Below are 17,917 nucleotides of genomic sequence, written 5' to 3'. Positions count from 1 at the left end.
AACACAAAACATGTTAATATATATATATCCTTTCCAAGTTCCATGATCTCCAAAGTTACCGTTGGGAAAATAATATGGCTAGATCCAGTCTTGCAGGAAACAGAGTTTGGGGGGAGTAAACTAATGTCAATGGCAGAAAGAAGCAGCTTACATTTGTTACAATGAGGAGTTGAACAGTGGGGCAAAAATGAGATAAACCCAACAGAGTTCAATACAGGCACTGAGCATGATGGTTCAACGACAATCTTCATTCTTCCATTGCATCTCCTCCTCCAATTACTTCCACAGCAGCTTCCAATGGTGTAATCTTTGTTAGCAGGATCTCTGCGATCATAAAATATCCAAAATTTCATATAGGTTTCTGGATTATATCATTAGTGACTCAAAACATAAATTAATTTTACTTAATGACTTAAAGAAAGGGGTGTCATAAGCCCATGAGATTCCTAGGGAAAGTTGTCATAACTTCACTCTTATTTGCAACGAGACAATTTCCGCAATTTGAACCCATGACTTTTAAGGAACAACTTTCCATTGCTACCATGATTCTATAGATAACGACAATAGTTATTACATTTATTGGCACTTTTTATTAGTTGGGTATATATAAACTTATTTTGTCATATATTAAAATAATGTGGTTGAATTGGATCACTAGTACTACAATCAATCAGAAGATCAAAATAACATCTATATTATGCTCAAGCATTATAATTTGGCAAGGAGATCTGACAAAAAATTGGTTGGCAGAGTAAGGCAAAACCAGAGTTTTCTCAGAATACGCTAAGTTAGAATTGTTGCAAGCTTGAGGATTTCTGGTAACAAACACAAATATGTTGAGATTAATAACATCAAGGTCCAGAAAGAGTCAGAATCACTAACCAGTCTTCTTGGGGAATAAATAGCCCTTTTCATTAATGTAAGTCCGAGGGTTTGGCAACTGGTGATTCCTCAGGTACTCTGTTTGCCCCTGTAGAAAAAACATCATTAACAACAGGTCAGGAGTCATTCTGCCAGATATTATCACGAGCACACACATAATGAGAAGTTTTTGTTCTTTTCAAGCATGTTGTCACGAATCAACATACCTTGGTTATTACGCATACATCTACATTGCTTCCACTTCCCAAGTCATTAAATATGCCAGAGCAAATAGCCTCAGTCACCAACTTTATTCCTTCATCCCTCTATAAAAAGTATGGCTGGCACTTAGATTTGCTAGAAATACATTGGTGGATAATGGATCATGAAAATAACAACTTCAGACAATTTGCTTTAAGACCCAGTGTCAATCTTGCAGGACGAGAACATAATAGGAACAGATATGCAATAAAAAACAAGAAAGTAGGACAGGTATGGTAGACATTGTCATTTTATTCTTTTGGTTATGTCAGAGACAAAGGTTCCAAATAGAACTTGTACAGTTGTACCCATCTTTTAATAGAAATTAATCAGGATACAGGTAGGGATAGTTTAGTGTTACTGTTTCTGTCTTGCCATAACTAATGCATTTGGTATGATATAGTACACTCTACAGTCTACACCTTGTAATCCAGACAAAAGAATAGGACCATGGTAAAACATACGCATGGGATGTCTTAATAAAATACACAAAACATATAGGAGGTGGATACTAGACAGATGTGGCAGCTACAACACGAACATGGGTATATTATTTTTTATGTACATGAATTAGGTTTACCCATGTGTTAGTCCTTATTTGATATAGATATAACCATCAGACTTGGACTGTCATTATCATGCTTAGGGGGCAAGCTTTGCCATTAGCCCTCATTTTGAAATGCATAAATTACACAACACAAACATACAAGTTTATCTAAATATTTATAAATATACATATAGAAATTTAGAAGTGTCTTCTACTAGGAAAAATAGATATTTGCTTTTATGTACATGTATTATGCTTTAATGAAGTGTTGGTCCTCCTAATTGGAAGCATATTAAGAGCTAAAACGGATACAACTACAAGTCTTGGTACAAAGAGACTGCTATTAGAGTCTGACTGCCATTCTTATACTAGGTGGCTTGAGATTTTTTCCATTTCCTTCAACTGTCATGAGCTTTTACAATTTGCTTCTATTGTTAAGTATATACAACACTAGAAAGATATTATGTTTTCCTACGGCTTTATACTAAATTGCAGATTTAAAAGGGTCCATTACATACGTTTCGTAAATAGAACTTTCTGTTACATACTTGAACTGTTCATTACATCAATGATCTCAATGCTATTCCTTTCCTGTATTAGGATGGCAATGGGGAAGGTATGGTAGGGACCCTTCTATCCACCCCCACACCAGTATCTCCATTCTTGTCCCCATACCTGTATTCATACCCCCAGGGTATTTTGTTTAACCCTCATTCCCATACCCGTAAGGTGATGGGTACCCATATACCCGATATATATATATCTGATTTCTTTTTTTTTCTGAACTTATGAATTATAAGTTTATAACATATAATTACATACTATAGAAAAATGAAACAAGCCAAGAAAATTGTAGATGTTTGATTGATTCTCAAGTAGTATAGGGTATTTATACACAACAACTAGGTTCTCTCTTATATTCTAGGAACATATTTGAATATGTTTTTAAGATAAAATACAACAAGAAGAATTTAAAATTTTGCTGAGATATCTTGGATTATTCTACTGCCTTATCTGCTGCCTTTATCCCTTTATTCTTGGAGTTTTTCAATCACCTTATCACTTTATCCTTTCACCTCCTATTTTTCAAACTCCAAATCACCTTATCACTTTATACTTTCATCTCCTATTTTTCAGGCCATAAGATTAAGAGAACAATCCAGCTATTACTTGAGTCCTTCTTTGAGTAAACTGTTATTTTATTTCTAGGATATCTTTGTGATATTTCCAACACATAAATATACATACATATATATATATATATATGACATCATATTAGGGTATGATATGAACAAGGGACCCTATCCCCTTTGGCAGGTATTTTAAATTCTTCACCCATAACCTCCCTATGGCCATTTTTTGACACCCAAACCCTGCCCAAGTACCCATCCCTATCTCATATCAAGAGGGCCCGTTAAATAAATAGTTCACATAATGTTGATATCATTTGAACACTTTTGGTAAATATTTCAAGATTATTTGGAGGTCTCATCCATTTTGTTTATGGTTTCATCACATAATTGTGTTAAGGTATGTATTTGAGAAGTACCCTTAAAATCATCTGAGCTATGGAATTGCACTTACAGTCCTTGAAGCATTTAAGAAAGCCATATGACATCATTAGCTGTGTCAAAATAGAGTAACATGTCCAGAACAAACTCCAATCTTGCCTTTACTAAATCCCAGAGTTATACAGAATCTTTTAAACACAAATAAAAGCAATACATGTTGAAATAATACTTCCACGAACATATGATTTTATGCCCATCAATATCATACAAGCATATGCATATTCAATGTTGAACATAATAGGAAGCCATGTTCTCTTAGTCCTGAACTAAATGACTCTAACCCATTCTGTGAGTTGGGAATAAGGGCATGTTATGCTATATTTTTCCATTTTCATTCCAAATGCTTTTAGGGTATCCATTTTTTTCCTTGGGTTGGGTAAACAAAGGGTTTCAAAGAAGCAGGATTCTCCTTTTTCAACCCATTCCTAAATTCCATCTCGTGTTAATCAAAGAGAGGCCTAAGGTTGTGTCTGTTTCATGGAACTTATTAAGAGAAAAATAAAATGCAACAACCATTACTCCTTTTTCCTAAACACAGTAAAAATGAAGGAAAAGAAAATATAACTTAATCATGCCAGAAATTATAGAAATGACTGGCAACCTAGAACTTGATATCTTGTTTAATCATGTGAAAATTATAGCTGCAGATATGATTTCTTTCCTCTTTAGACAGTTCCTTTTTTCATAAAAATATTTTACTCTTACGCCTTATTTTCTAGGCAATACATGAAACACTCCTGAGAAAATAAAAGTTGGGAAAAAACATATTAGCCTGACTGCCCCCTTCCCTTTCAGAAATCCAAGTATCAAACAGCTACAAGTAAAATCCAATATGAATGTACTAAGACCAATGCGTACTTTGAAGTAGATACCCAGTTAAATGTTCGTATTGAAATATAATTGGTACAAAATTCTAAAGAGTTCTGAGAATAAGAATAGACCAACTTACAGTTAATCCTTCACTGTATTTTGATTCAAAAACAGCCATTGCAGCAAGGGAACCAGAACCCATTGTAGCAAATGGCAGTGTGTCTGTTGATCCATGCGGGTAGATCTGTGCAATGATTTAAATGAACAGGTAACTGACATATACCATGAAACAGGATACCTTAAAATGATGACTAGGCATCACTTACAGTGTGCAAATGCGGTCCAGAGACATCGACCCCACCAAGCACCAAAGCAGCTTGGACATAACCTTGGTGCCTGGTTTAGTGAAAAACATCAGAAATTCTTTAGTAATCTTTTAGTAATAAGAACTCAATATATCTGAAAAGAAATCTCAAACTATATTCCTTACTTGAAAAGATGAGACTTCAAAAGGGTAAGAGCTGTCACAACCCTTGATTCCCGACCAGTATGGTACCAATGTAGCTGCAACTGGGAACTGACCATGTCTAGAAAGACATCATTGTTAAACCTCAGCTCAAGACCACATGTAATGTTGTGGTGGTCTACCCAAGCATCTGAACTACTGATATTCTAATATAGGAACATAAAACCTTAAATTACCTGTCACTGCCTCTGTATCAGCAGCAGTCCCTGCTCCACAGCAATAAATGTTGGGTGCCATATAGTGGATTTTCTCACAATTCTTATCAGCAACAATGGGTCCTTCAGTGGCTCTTGTATCTGCTCCAAGGATGACCCCATCCTGAAGATAAAATGTGAGAATGAGACATTAAGTAGCATCTATATAAATTAGTCACTCCCAGGAACCGGGTAAGCAAACAACAATGTGCATGCATAAATGCAATGCTAGTAGATCCAAAACTGACCTGGCACTTGAAACGCTAGGTTCAATTACAACAACAAACTATATATTTCTTCCATGTGCCCTGAGTGTTGAAACATTCTAATTCCAACTAATATCAAATTGATTCTTGCTATTTCAGAGATATCCAGACACATCTCTATAAGCCATTATCCCTGACTCCTCATTGTCATATCATGTCACCTAAGCTCTTCATTATTCATCTCCATGTTGTTGGAATAACTAGGGAAGAGAGTTTCAAAGAAATAATCACAAGAGGGCTTTAACATTACAGACTAAATTCCCTATGCATTTATTTTAGATGGAATTGGGGATTCATTAACTATAGAACCCATTTAAGCTTCCCAAGTTTTGACATCAACTGCCTACGGATTAGGGGTTTAGGGCTTCCCAAGTCTGGTGCAACTTTCCCAATTTTTCTGTTTGGGCTGGTCAACTGATTTTGCTTCAGGAAAAATTTAAAATGTCTGAAATGCTTTCCAATGTTTAAAGCATTTAAGTGCAATTGCAAACTCAAACTAAAATTTTGCTTAGAGCTTCAATAAATCTAAGAGTGATACTATGTCAGAAATGCCTTGAGATAGCTAAGGCTTTTGAATTTTAGATGAAAGGAATGGGAAACAGGAAACCTAAAAAATTCCTTGAAAAGCCTCAAAGTGCCTGAGGCATTGAAATGCTCGCTGAAATGAATGTGAAACCAGATCTCAAATTTGGTTTCATGAAATCTAAACATGAGTTCATTGTTAGAAAATGTCCTAAAGAAATATAAAAAGGATCTTGGGAAGATAAATAAATAAAAATTAAGTCTTCCGTTGTGTAATATAGGTGCTCTTAACTATTGTCTCAGAGGAGAATCCAGGGCACTCACTTATTTTTGGCTGGGGTGTGACAGTTTCAAATGTTCACAATTGTCTGAGGAAATTGTTCTGGAGTTCGAATACTATGTATCCAAAGAACTAAATACCTAAATCATAAAAAAATCAAATCATGATTGATCCCTAGATCAGATAGCACAGATGCAGAAGGTAAAGTTGTGGTGTTTACTTCAACATCTTATAAGGAACATATTTCGTACTTACAGGGCATGACGATAAAGAAGCCCTTGTCGTTCCTTTTTTTTTTTTGTTGGTTCTAAGAAAGCCCTTGTCCTTCAAAATGGCATGATACAATAACATGTTCCAGTTTAGGGCAAAGAGCTAATGATTTTTGAAGTCAATTTGCACTTTGCAAGCGAGAAAACAAATACTCAAGCAATAGAAGCAATTTTTAGAATTTATCACAAGATAAATGCTTCAAGAAATTTAGGCTATGAAATGAAATCTGACCAGATGAACCTCGAGTAAAATCAAAAGATAAACTTCAAAATGCACCTGAAAAATCAGGCCAACAATAGTGGTGCCAGTCTTGAGAAATGACGGAGGTCGAAGGCCTTTCTTCGATAGCATCTCATTTCTTCTACACAGCTCGAAGCTAAACCCCCCTTTCAAAGGGACATCCACTGCTGGGTGAGACATTCTGAATCTGAAATGCGCACTAACCTACACGTACAGATTCCATAAAAAAAAAAAAAAAAGATTATCGATCAGGTTAACCTACTTCGCATCGAAATTGCTCGATTGAACTGCCATTAGAATTTAAAAAAAAAAAATACGCTGATTCACGATTGTCGAATCAGTGAAGTAAACTAAAATATGGATATGTAAGTGTAAACGAATTTGCATTCAGAAGTATGTGAAAAACTTACGATTAAGCGAGGCTACTAAGGCTGTCGAAGGGATCGATGAGTCGAGAGGACGAGGACCTGCACGAACGAAAGCTCTATGGTTTGGGAATTTCAAGGGAAAATAGAGAAATCTTGGGGCATAAGAAATGAGAATGTTTTTGCTTGTTTAGCTTGCTCTTTTTATACACAACTTATAATTTTTTTTTATAAAATTTAAAAGTTAGATTAAATTAATTATGTGTTTAAATAAATATATTTTAAATTATTATTTATATAATTATATATTTAATTTAAAAAATTAATAAATTATCAGAATTTAACCCAAAAAAATTAAAATAGATAAATTATTAAATAATATAAATAAAATTTATAAAAATATAAATTTTAAATAAAAATAAATTATAATTTGATATCCAACTAATAAAATTTTTACCATTATATATTAATAAATTATATATAATTATTAAAAAAATATATTAATAGAATATTTTATATTAAAATTTTTGTTTAATTCATAAAAATATTAAATATATATGTAATGAGCTAAATTTATTTATTTATTTATTATTATTATTATTATTATTTAATTAATTAATTAATTAAAAGGTGTTCCCAGCAGCTTTTCTCATTGCCCACCTCCATTTGCTCTAATTAGTTCCTAAGCTATTTTATGCAACCGATTGAGGCGGTGGGTTTGTAGTAGATTTTAAGGGAGGTTGGCCATGTGTTCGGCTGAGGATTTGAGTGGAAGGGGAGAGAGAGTTGACTGACCAGTTGAGTGTGTAGAAGAAGAAGAAGAGCAGCAAGCGAAGAAGAAGGAACAGAGGAGTTGCAGGGGAGCTCGATGGGGTATTTGTGCTTCTGTTTTGGTTCAAACTGTTCAGGCAAGCCTTTCCTCCCTCATTTCTTCTTCTAGGGTTATGAATGGCAGTATGTAAGGGTTTTCTTTGGGGTAGTCCAGCTGTTCGGAATATATATATATATATATATATTTAGGGTGGATTTATGTTTATAAATGGGAGAGATGGCAGTCGAGTGGGAGTTTCTTCTCTACCTTTTGGTTGTTTTTCCAGCCTTCCTTAGCTAATAGATCTCTTGGAAGTGGTTCCAGTGGCTTGTTTTTGTGTAGATAGTTATATGAGCACTTATATATATATATATACGTAGTTCTATTTTGGCCGAATGGCCAGCCTACTGTTGCTTTTAAAATCCCCTATGAACTCTAGATATGAAGTCTGATTAATTGGATGTGAAAGCTAGTGGCCGACTTTCATTGAATTGGAGGAGTATAGTTTGGCCGAAAATTGGATATGGGGGAGGACGCAAGCTCTGCGCGTAAGTATAATGGTATATATATAAGCAATGTGAAGATGGACTGCATCCAGCCACTATGTGCGTTGGGTGTGTTTGGGGGATATTTAGCATTTAAATAATACTAGTGTTAACATATATTATATTATTTGTTAGTCTCATAAATAATATGGATTTTAGTTATATTTAATACTCTTGATTTTATATATTAATATGTTATCTTATCTTATTGTAAATATGTTTATCATTATCATGCTTCACTTTAATAATATGTAGCGAAATATTAATATGAAGTATAAAATAAAATGAGTAAAGGAAATACAATAAGAATAATATGCGTGAGTTATACATTTTCATGCATATGAGTTCGTCCTCTTTTATTTTATTTAACTATAAGAGAGTGTGTCTATTCCAGCTTTGTAAATACGGGATCAAGGTAACGATGCTCGTGAGTCGTATTTGTGTTTTCACTCTCTACCTTTTAAATGGAACGAAGATAAGTACATTCGAGTTAAACACTAGCTAGTGTCCATTGAGAATGAGGGTAAGTCTTGTAACACTGCTTTCCCTGCTCCAACTAGTTAAATCTAATGGTATTTTCAAACGCATGTCTTGTATGTGCGAGTCAGGTTTATGCATTTTGGGGTTGTCCATTTAATCTTGAGTGCTTGTCACACGACCATGATATTTATTTATTAGTTGTTAAGCACAAGCATTTACATTTGGTGTGTGCTTTACTAGTTGGGCGAGTCTTGGCGGGATGCTTGGCTTATGGGGGTTTTGTATCCTGTTCGGTCTACTACGCCACCCCTTATTTGCTGCATTTGCACAGTCTTGGTGCTAGTTTTAAGACACAGCTGTACGGTGTCGGGCTTTCCCGGACCGAGTTATTAGGGACGCCTCGGCGTGCCCAGTTTTTATTTTAGACACTTAGGCGTGCCAGCGAATGTGGTGGCTCCCACTCGAGTGAGCTTTGGCTCGTAGTTCAGAGATAGTTGCCTTCGTGGCAGTAGCAGATTTGTTATCAGGACTTGGGTGTTAGTGCATTTCTTATTTGGGCCCCAAGATCCAGTATGTGAGCATTGTTACTTTTCAATTAATACCTGCTTCATTTTATGAGCTCACATGGCATGTTATGCATGAGTTTTAGTCTGTTATGTACTTGAGAGACAAGTGTACTCTTAGTGCCTATTTTTTGCGCCTTTCTTTCTTTATGAGCTTGCTGAGTCATTTGGACTCACATTGTTTCCCTTCATTCCAGGTAAAGGTAAGGACTCGGTTATGGGCGAGTCTAGTGGGTCCCGAATTCTAGGTTAGACGGTGTATAGGGCCATGCAGACCTAACAGTTGTCAGCTTGGGGATTTCTTTTTGTACATTTTGTCGCTTCCAGACTGTATTTTCTTTACTTTATTTGGGTCTGTATGGTTTATGTTTATTTTGTGGCCGGTGTGCCAGAGATATTTGTTATGCATGCCTGGACTATGTAAGCCTAGAGGTTAGTTGATGTATAGCGGTTGAGGTTTTGTTATATATGCCGGGATGACAAGTTTTCTCTATCAGTTTTCTCTTGGTATTTATCAATGGCATGCATGATAGGTTCTTCCAGATCAGTTTGTCTCTATTTTAGTAGGGCATTCGCTCTGGTTCTTTGGGGACCTGGGTAGGGGCCTTATAATATATGTTGAGATATTAAAATATATATATAAGAGAGAGATGGAGAAAGTGCATTGAGGGTACAACGATGTCGATGGAGATGGGACTGGAGGCGGCAGCTGCCATTGAGGAGATAGAGATAGCAATGAAGATAGAAGACAAGGACAGAGGCGATAAAGAAAAGGTAGATGGATGAAGAAGAAGAATAAGGTTGGAAATATGATTATTGTTTGAGAGTAAAATCATAAATTATTTAATCAACAAAATAAATTGGTAGCAACAATCTAAGGAAAATTGGGAAAGCTTTTCTAAAATACCGTTAAAACAACATTTAAGTTCGATATCATTTAATCTCTTTAATTTTTAATAAACGTATGTCTAAGGGGGTGTTTGGCTTAGCATTTTTTTCATGGCTTTTAAGTTAAAAGTTAGGTAGTATTTAACTTGATAATGTATTTGAATAAATGTGTTTTTAAGTTATCAATTAATAATTATGTGTTTGGTTTAAAAGAACTAATAAACTATCAAAACTTGACAAAAAAACTAAAATAGACATGGTATTAAATGATGTAAAATTTTACTATTAGATGTTAATAAATTATATATAATTATTAAAAATATATTGATATAATATTATTATATGTATTATATATATAATATGTATTACACTGTTTTATACATACATGTAGTAGACAATGGGGGCACAGATGAAGGAGATGAAGTTGGGGACGGCGACGGACAGCTACCGATGGGGTGACAGACGACCGATGACGAAGGAGAAGCTAAAGCAGATGGGGGCGTAGTGACCATTGGAGGTGATGGTTGACGAGAAGTGGCCGGTGGGGGTGACGATGATGGCCGATGGTGGTAGGCGAAAGAGTTGGGGTTACAGGAAGCGAGAAACAAAGGTAGAAGAAGAAAGGCATGGGTGAAAATTAGTAAAAATAATAAGGGTAAAATGATAAATTCAACGATTGACGTAGCATATATATAAATAGTGTTTTACAAAAGTTATTTCTACCAACTTTTGCAAAATACTGTGTAGAAGTATTTAAACTACTTAGGTTAAATGCTAGTGAGGTGCACCGAAACACCTCATCAAATTTTTCTTAATAGCTTGTAATAGAGCTTATAAGTGATCAAATCGATAAGCCAAACATCCTCTAAATAAATTATATAATATTTAAACCAAACATTAAAATGGTCAGTTTATACTTTATAAGTGGTCAAACCAAACATTAAAATGGTTACTCGCAGGAGGACTGATCTTTTGAATAATTGCTAACTCACCTCACAAAGTAGAACTATTTACAAAATAATATTTACGAAATAACATTTTTGCCCGGGGATGAGACTGATAACACTCTTCCTGTTTGTGATTCTTACAAACACAATTTATCATTTATTTTTAGTATTTTAAGTGCAGGTGCTTGTTTTTTTAAACAGTGCTCAAGCATTTTTAATCTAATGAAATGGCTTACTATAAAAATATAAAATCTAAAACATAAAAAATAAATCATATCTAGTGTCTAGAAAAAATTACTCAAATTGTAAAGGGTCAATTTAGATTAAAAAAAAATCTATTTTCATAAGAAACTAAATAAATAATTTATTTATTCATTTTGTATCTCCAATTCTTAATCAAAATGTCGAACCACTTCAATTTTATGTTAGAGACAATTGTTGCTAAATATTAATGGCTTAATATATATTTTAGTCCCTGAACTAATCGAAAAAATGGTTTTAAAAATATCAACAAAATTGCGCTCACTATTCATTCTTGGACAAAATAATTTTATACACTTTTAGTTCTTGACTTAACCGACGTTAACTGAAACGTTAACTTTATCAAGTCACGCTTCCACGTCACTAACATATCACTCCTCAGTATTGCCACGTCACCACGGCTTAATACATTTTTTAATCCCTGGACTAATAAAAAAAATGGCTTTAAGGATATCAACTAAATTGTACTCACTATTCATCATTGAACAAAATAATTTTGTACACTTTTAGTCCCTGGCTTAACTGACGTTAACTTTGCCAAGTTACGTTGCCACGTTACTCACGTCTATTGTCCATATTTTTATAAAAAAAAAAAAAAAAATATCTCCACAGTTAGGCTCCCCGACCACAGCCATAGGGAGGCTGGGTTCCTCGACCCAGCCGTGGCTGGGACTGGGAAACTAGCAGTCGAGCAGCTGGCCACCATGGTGGTCGGCTGTAGGGGGTCAGGGAACCCCAGAACCTTGGTCCCTTACCCCGAGTCGTTCCTTGACCCCTGGGTTTAAGGTCTCCGACCCTAAGCCATTCCGAGGTGACTGGCAATGGCTGAATCGAGGACGAGTGTAGAGGCAAGAATAGTCCAGAACGAGAAGAGAGGGAGAAGAAGGGAAAACGAGCTCCCCATGGCTAGTGGCAGCCATGGCTACGTGTATGTAGACGTTGTTGTTGTTGTTGTTTTTTTTTTTTTCTTATAAAAATATGAACATCATACGTGGATATTATGAGTGATGTGATAGTAACATGTCAATGACATGGCAGTGTGACGAGGTAAAGTTAACGTCGGTTAAGCTAGGGATTAAAAGTGTATAAAATCATTTTGTTCAGAGATGAATAGTGAACACAATTTAGTTGATATTTTTAAAGTTATTTTTTTGATTAGTTCAGGAACTAAAAAATGCATTAAGCTGTGGTGACGTGGCAGTGCTGAGAAGTGATGTGTCAGTGACGTGGCAATGTGACTTGACAAAATTAATGTCTCAGTTAACGTCGGTTAAACTAGGGACTAAAAGTGTATAAAATTATTTTGTTCAGGGATGAATAGTGAGTACAATTTAGTTAATATCCTTAAAGCCATTTTTTTGATTAGTCCAGAGACTAAAATATGTATTAAACTAATATTAATTGGTTGTTTGAATAAGTCTCATTTAATTATAAGCTATATAACAAGATTAAGTGTCGGTTTAACTAATAACTAGCAACCACGGACCAAACCTTGTATATATACGTAATGCTCAAATATTATACCTAACAAAATAATGAGTATGAATCAATGGCATTTTATTTGTCTCTTCATCCTTTACTCTCTATACATCCGTATAATTTTTTTTTTATTCATAGATAAAAATAAAGCGTAGATTTGTAAATAATTGATTTAATTGTGCCTATAATTCTTCATAAAAAGTATTAATTAAGAAAAAGAAAAAGAAAAAAAGTGTTAAAGGCTAAAGTTTTGTTCATCTTTATTTCTATATTTACTGTTTGTTAACAGTAAAATTTTTTTGGTAACCGGCAGAAGTGGAACAAAGAAGAACCAAAGAGGAAAGCTACAGAACTATACTAGTGTTTGCTAGGCTTGAAGCCTCAGCTTTACCAAAAAAAAAAAAAAAAAATTCATGCATTACACACGAACAGTAAGTGAGTGCGATGGATACTTCTAGGATAGATATCTTTTGTCTTTTTGTCTCCCTGTCTTTGCTTTCAGTAGCCCCATGAGAATTAAATGAGAATATGTTGAAATTGACTTTACCTTTAATTCCATATAATTAAACCGAAAGAGACAATAGTTCATTCAATAAGCCACAGAACTTCCCAAGGGCCAGCTCTAATAGGACACTTTGAATGGCAATGGACAGCTTCGGATCAACTGCAAACTATGCCTCAAATTTGTCATCCCCTGGAGAAGAAGATTTCCTCACCAGGCCGATCCTTCTCAGCCACGATCCTGATGGCCGGCGCCTCGATACCGAGTTATTGCTTCAAGCAGTGGAGAACATTCTTTATAATGCTGCTCCATCTCAGGTATTAACTCAGTCCTTTCTTTCCCAGCTCATGACGATTATTTCAATTCTTCCCTTGTTGTTTGATGATTTATGTCTAAGTTCAGGTCTTTCTTACTATATTATAAGTAAACCAGCTTTCCAGGACTAATTTCTGTGAATAGATCCAATAATCGAACTTACATTGAAGTTTTAATTAAGGTTGCTTTTAATGTAGCAAGTCTCAGTGTTGAAGTAAAGCATATATCAAATGAATGACTATAGGTAAAAGAGAAATTGCATTTCCTAGTGACAAATTGAAAAGCATGAAAGACCCTTCTCAGGTTTCTAATGAACATGACGAAGCAATTGCAAAGAGTGAAATAGGAAACAATATTGACGTGGTTGCATCAGAAGAGCCACTGGGACAGACCATCTATAAGCTCTCAAGAGTGGTAATTAATTTCATTCTCTTCATCTCTTTGTCCTCCTTTTTTTGCTATCGTTGAGAACCTGACTTCTGAATGCAGATACTTTACAATTGCTCAGTGGTTGGGGATACACATTCGAAGACAATGATGTTATTTGAGATGCTTGGGAGTCACAGATGGGATGCAAAAGCAGTGCTGGTTCTTGCAGCCTTTGTCTCAATCTATGGTGAATTTTGGCTTGTAATGCAGCTTTGTACCAGCAATCCCTTGGCAGCATCTGTGGCACTGCTGAAGCAGTTGCCAGCCTGTGATTTAAGCTTTTTGAAGCCTCGATTTAAGGCATTGAGCACACTGTTAAAGGCGATCATTGATGTGATTAGGTGCATTATCAACTTTGAAGGCTTGCCAGTCGATGAAGTAATCGTGGAAGTGGAAGATGAGGCAATTGGCATTGCAAAATCTCAAATCCGTGTAGCCATTTATTGGGTCATTAGAAGTGTCCTGAGATGCTCTTTCTGTGTTAAAGAGTTGACAGCCATGGAAAATGTGCAAGTGCATGTTCCTTCTCTTCAACATGCTGATTAATTTCTCTCTTCTTCTTCTTCTCCTCTCTCTTTGTTAAGATTAGAATCAGATTAAAGTTGAATGATTTGAATTAGATTTCTCTCTGTTAATTAGGAAATTTTGAGCTCAAACCTTGATTATATTGTTGTATTTCTTTTACTTGAGGGATCGAGTGATTGAGGATCAGAAGATAGTTTGAATTAATTATGACCTTTTTTCTTGTTTTTTATTTTCTTCAGGGATTTGAATTCAACAGCCATTGCAACATGGGAGCTCTCAAGCTTGGCTTGCAGGTTGGCCGCCATAACCAATCGCCTGGTCAAGCAGATGGATGTTTGCTATCCGCTGACAGGTCTGTTTGGAAGCCTTTAAATTCACTGCCATGGAGTCTGAAATGAAATATCTAACAGTGAGTGAATTTCTTGTTTCACCCTAAAAAAACCACAGAGACAAAGATGCATGACAAGCTTTTCTATCTCTTTAATGAGCCCAATATTGACAACCAAGAAGTGCTTGGCCTGCTATTTTCCTTCAAGGATAACTTGCCATTGAAACATTGTGCCTCCCAATCAAAGGTAGGTTCTCTGGAATTTATTTCTTTTCTTTATTAGTTCTGGCCAGTTAAAGAGTTTTACGAAAAAATAAGGTCATAAATAAAAGTAACAGGTTGTTTAATTTTTTTTGTTATAACTGGGAGATTTGGGTTAATTTATTGACAGCTTGGATTGTCTGATCTGAGAAACAAGATAGTGATACTCTTGATCTCAAAACCAGAACTTTTCCCCTTAGAAATGTTGCTCTTGCTGGTGCAAAACATGTTTGATCATCCGGAACGGACTAGGCTAGAAGGAGGCTATGAAATTTTATGGGTCCCCATTTCGTCATCGGATTCGTGGACCTATGCAGAGAAGGAGAGTTTTGAATTTCTGTCAAACTCCTTGTCATGGCTTTCAATTAGGAGACCTTGGTTGCTTAGCTCAATGGAGGTGAAATTCATCAAATTTGCATTTGGCTTTGAAGACGAACCCTTAATGGTAGTATTGGACACTCAAGGTATGATCACAAACCTAAATGCAATTGACATGGCATTGATCTGGGGTGCTGAGGGCTACCCCTTTTCGGTTTCCCGAGAAAATGAGCTGTGGGAAAGTGAAGCTTGGAATCTGCAACTATTGCTTGATAGGATTGATCCATTGGTTGCCAAGTGGGTAATGCTTCAACACTCAAAAAAACATAACTTAGATGAACAAATACTTAATTGATTCTAACAAAATCAATTTCACTCAAGATTCTCTCTGTGTTTGTGATTAATTTCAGGTAGAAGAAAATCGAGAAATCTGTATTTATGGAGGTGGCAATCTAGATTGGATTAGAGAATTCACTGCCAAGATGAAGGGCATCATAAGTGCAGGATTGAAGCTTGACAGGGTCTATGTTGGCAACAAAAATTCAAGTGATGAGCGCATCAAGGATGTTTTAGCCACCATGCGCGAGGAGAAGCAGGCTGGATCCTTAACTTTCACGAAGATTAAATTCTTCTGGCTTCGGTTGGAGAGCATGAGAAGATCAAAACTCCGGTTAGGGTACACCGATGATGGTAAGGACAGGGTCCTAGAACAGTTAAGCAGGTTGCTGGAAGCTGATGATGGGAATGAGAAAGGTTGGGTACTAATGGGGAGAGGGGCTTCCAAAGAGATTCTTATGCTTCAAGGAAGAGAGGCCATAGAATGCTTAGAGCTCTTTAAAGTGTGGGGAAAAAATGTGGCCATGCTGGGGTTGGTTGGTGCAATTAAAGCTGCAATGGTTGAGCCACCTCTTAATACTACTGAGCCTTGCCATCACTCTTATACTATGCCTTATGTCGAAGGTCTGGAAGAGGTGGTAGTCTGTGAAAAATGTCACCGCCCTATGGAGAAATTTGTCTTCTATGAATGTGAAAAAACCGAGTAGGAAACCCTTGTCATGTTAGTCTTCATCAAAGAAAGACATTGGAACATCTACAAGATACAGGTTACCAAGGTTCATAGGAATGGCTTGGAATTTCTTACACACATATGCATAAATTACATGGTTTTGTTTTCTCTTCTCCTTTCATCAAACACTTCATGTTATTTGTATATTTTAAATTCGACTTAACTTTTTTCTTTTATCTCGAGTCTATCACTAGTCAAGTTCTTTTTTTTTTTTTTGGCTAATTAAAAAGGCTAATAATTTATAGAATTACTTCTATAACTCTTATCTTATATAAGATCAATTTAATATAAACTATTAAAAAAAATCATTAGTTTACTCATTTTTAAATTTTAATTTTACTTAAACATGATGTTTAGTCATTTAAAATCTTACATAAAACAAAATACTTAAAATTTTCAAACTGATAGGACTTTGAGGTTTGAAAAAGATTAGTCTTATTAAAAACTCATCTAGCTAGGAGAGCCTTTTTAAGTGAACTCCTATCAGAGCTGGACGAATCAAAATCATCCACATGCCGTTAACGAACTGAAAAGCTCCAAGCTCCATAGTATCCTTGCACTTTTCCCTTTTGTATTTTATTTTTGCTTTAATAAAATAGGCTTAGGGACCCAACAAGTAATTAACACTTTAGAATATTTAAAAGCCATAAAGACTGCAAACTTATGTATATTATAACATTAGTGTCCGCACTTATGCTGTAAACCATGTCAATTACATATAGCAGAATAATAATCAATTTATTTACTTTAGTATTTCAGGGTCAAATTTATACTATAAGTTTTTCTAGGTTTTCCAAACAACAAATTAATTCTTGATGTTTATGGTGTGTGATTATTACTAGAACAACTACTAACACGATGTAAACACCACAAATTAGGTCCGGCTCTTGGATACTATGTGGAGAAAGAAATTTGTATAGAAAATTGTGAATCAAACTTGTAGGAGAAGAAATCTACTTATATAGGTAATTAGTGATATAGATAAATAATTCTCTCACTTATCTAAGATAAGTGAAAAAATAAATCCTATTCTTGATAAGAAATGAGATAAACTCTCTCAATTATTCTAAATAAGAGAAATAATTAGATCATTTATCTGATATTTATTTATCTTGCTGTACAACATACAAATTACAACCAGTAGATAATTTAATCTATGTGGGCACAATCATATGTCTCTAACATCTCTCATGTATGGACATAATTGCTTTTTATATATCTTATCTCAATCCACACACCAATACATATCCATCATACTGGTGAAATACACTATTCAATCATAGAGCATACTCATACACGAGAGCTTATGAGACACTCTTCTCTTTAGAGTGTATTTTCATGATATAATTTGGAGATTTTTTCTAAAAACATTTTCTATAAATGGCTTTTGCCAACTCCTACGATTTATATCTTGTTCCCAAAACTTTCATTCGTTTGACTATCAATTGAGTTTGATTTTTAGTATGTTTTGATGACAAGAATTCAA

General features: G+C 35.1%; 2 protein-coding genes across 2 annotated transcripts; one reads left to right on the top strand and one right to left on the bottom strand.

Annotated features, from left to right (window-relative positions):
• Window positions 1-6,889, bottom strand: LOC127809956 (proteasome subunit beta type-7-A-like). Its single transcript, XM_052349157.1, has 9 exons — window positions 6,759-6,889; window positions 6,385-6,552; window positions 4,753-4,894; window positions 4,541-4,637; window positions 4,377-4,446; window positions 4,190-4,294; window positions 1,089-1,187; window positions 883-970; window positions 1-324 (listed from the first exon to the last, which is right to left on the bottom strand). Exons 2-9 carry the CDS (start codon window positions 6,526-6,528, stop codon window positions 248-250), a joined length of 822 nt encoding a protein of 273 aa, XP_052205117.1. The 5' UTR covers window positions 6,529-6,552; window positions 6,759-6,889; the 3' UTR covers window positions 1-247.
• Window positions 6,890-13,295: 6,406 nt separating this feature from the next.
• On the top strand, window positions 13,296-16,584 carry LOC127809268 (protein SIEVE ELEMENT OCCLUSION C). Its single transcript, XM_052348032.1, has 7 exons — window positions 13,296-13,506; window positions 13,808-13,918; window positions 13,994-14,446; window positions 14,698-14,810; window positions 14,877-15,033; window positions 15,178-15,666; window positions 15,776-16,584. The coding sequence occupies exons 1-7, from the start codon at window positions 13,327-13,329 to the stop codon at window positions 16,406-16,408; spliced, it is 2,136 nt and encodes a 711-aa protein (XP_052203992.1). The 5' UTR covers window positions 13,296-13,326; the 3' UTR covers window positions 16,409-16,584.
• The last annotated feature ends 1,333 nt before the right edge of the window (window positions 16,585-17,917 follow it).

The sequence above is a fragment of the Diospyros lotus genome, chromosome 9, assembly GCF_014633365.1.
Source record: "Diospyros lotus cultivar Yz01 chromosome 9, ASM1463336v1, whole genome shotgun sequence".
NCBI lineage: Eukaryota > Viridiplantae > Streptophyta > Magnoliopsida > Ericales > Ebenaceae > Diospyros > Diospyros lotus.
Note: the sequence above shows the minus strand (reverse complement) of the source record. Positions and strands in the feature narration are given on the sequence as shown.

What these genes read in the sequence shown, in the direction of transcription:
- LOC127809268 (XM_052348032.1), top strand. Translation starts at nt 13,327, where the DNA reads ATGGCAATGGACAGCTTCGGATCAACTGCAAACTATGCCTCAAATTTG. An exon ending in TCTATAAGCTCTCAAGAGTG is followed by an intron (nt 13,919 to 13,993) that starts GTAATTAATTTC and finishes TTCTGAATGCAG; the next exon opens with ATACTTTACAATTGCTCAGT. An exon ending in ATTGTGCCTCCCAATCAAAG is followed by an intron (nt 15,034 to 15,177) that starts GTAGGTTCTCTG and finishes ATTTATTGACAG; the next exon opens with CTTGGATTGTCTGATCTGAG.
- LOC127809956 (XM_052349157.1), bottom strand. Translation starts at nt 6,528, where the DNA reads ATGTCTCACCCAGCAGTGGATGTCCCTTTGAAAGGGGGGTTTAGCTTC. An exon ending in AATACAGTGAAGGATTAACT is followed by an intron (nt 1,188 to 4,189) that starts GTAAGTTGGTCT and finishes TACTTTTTATAG; the next exon opens with AGGGATGAAGGAATAAAGTT. An exon ending in TTTATTCCCCAAGAAGACTG is followed by an intron (nt 325 to 882) that starts GTTAGTGATTCT and finishes TTATGATCGCAG; the next exon opens with AGATCCTGCTAACAAAGATT.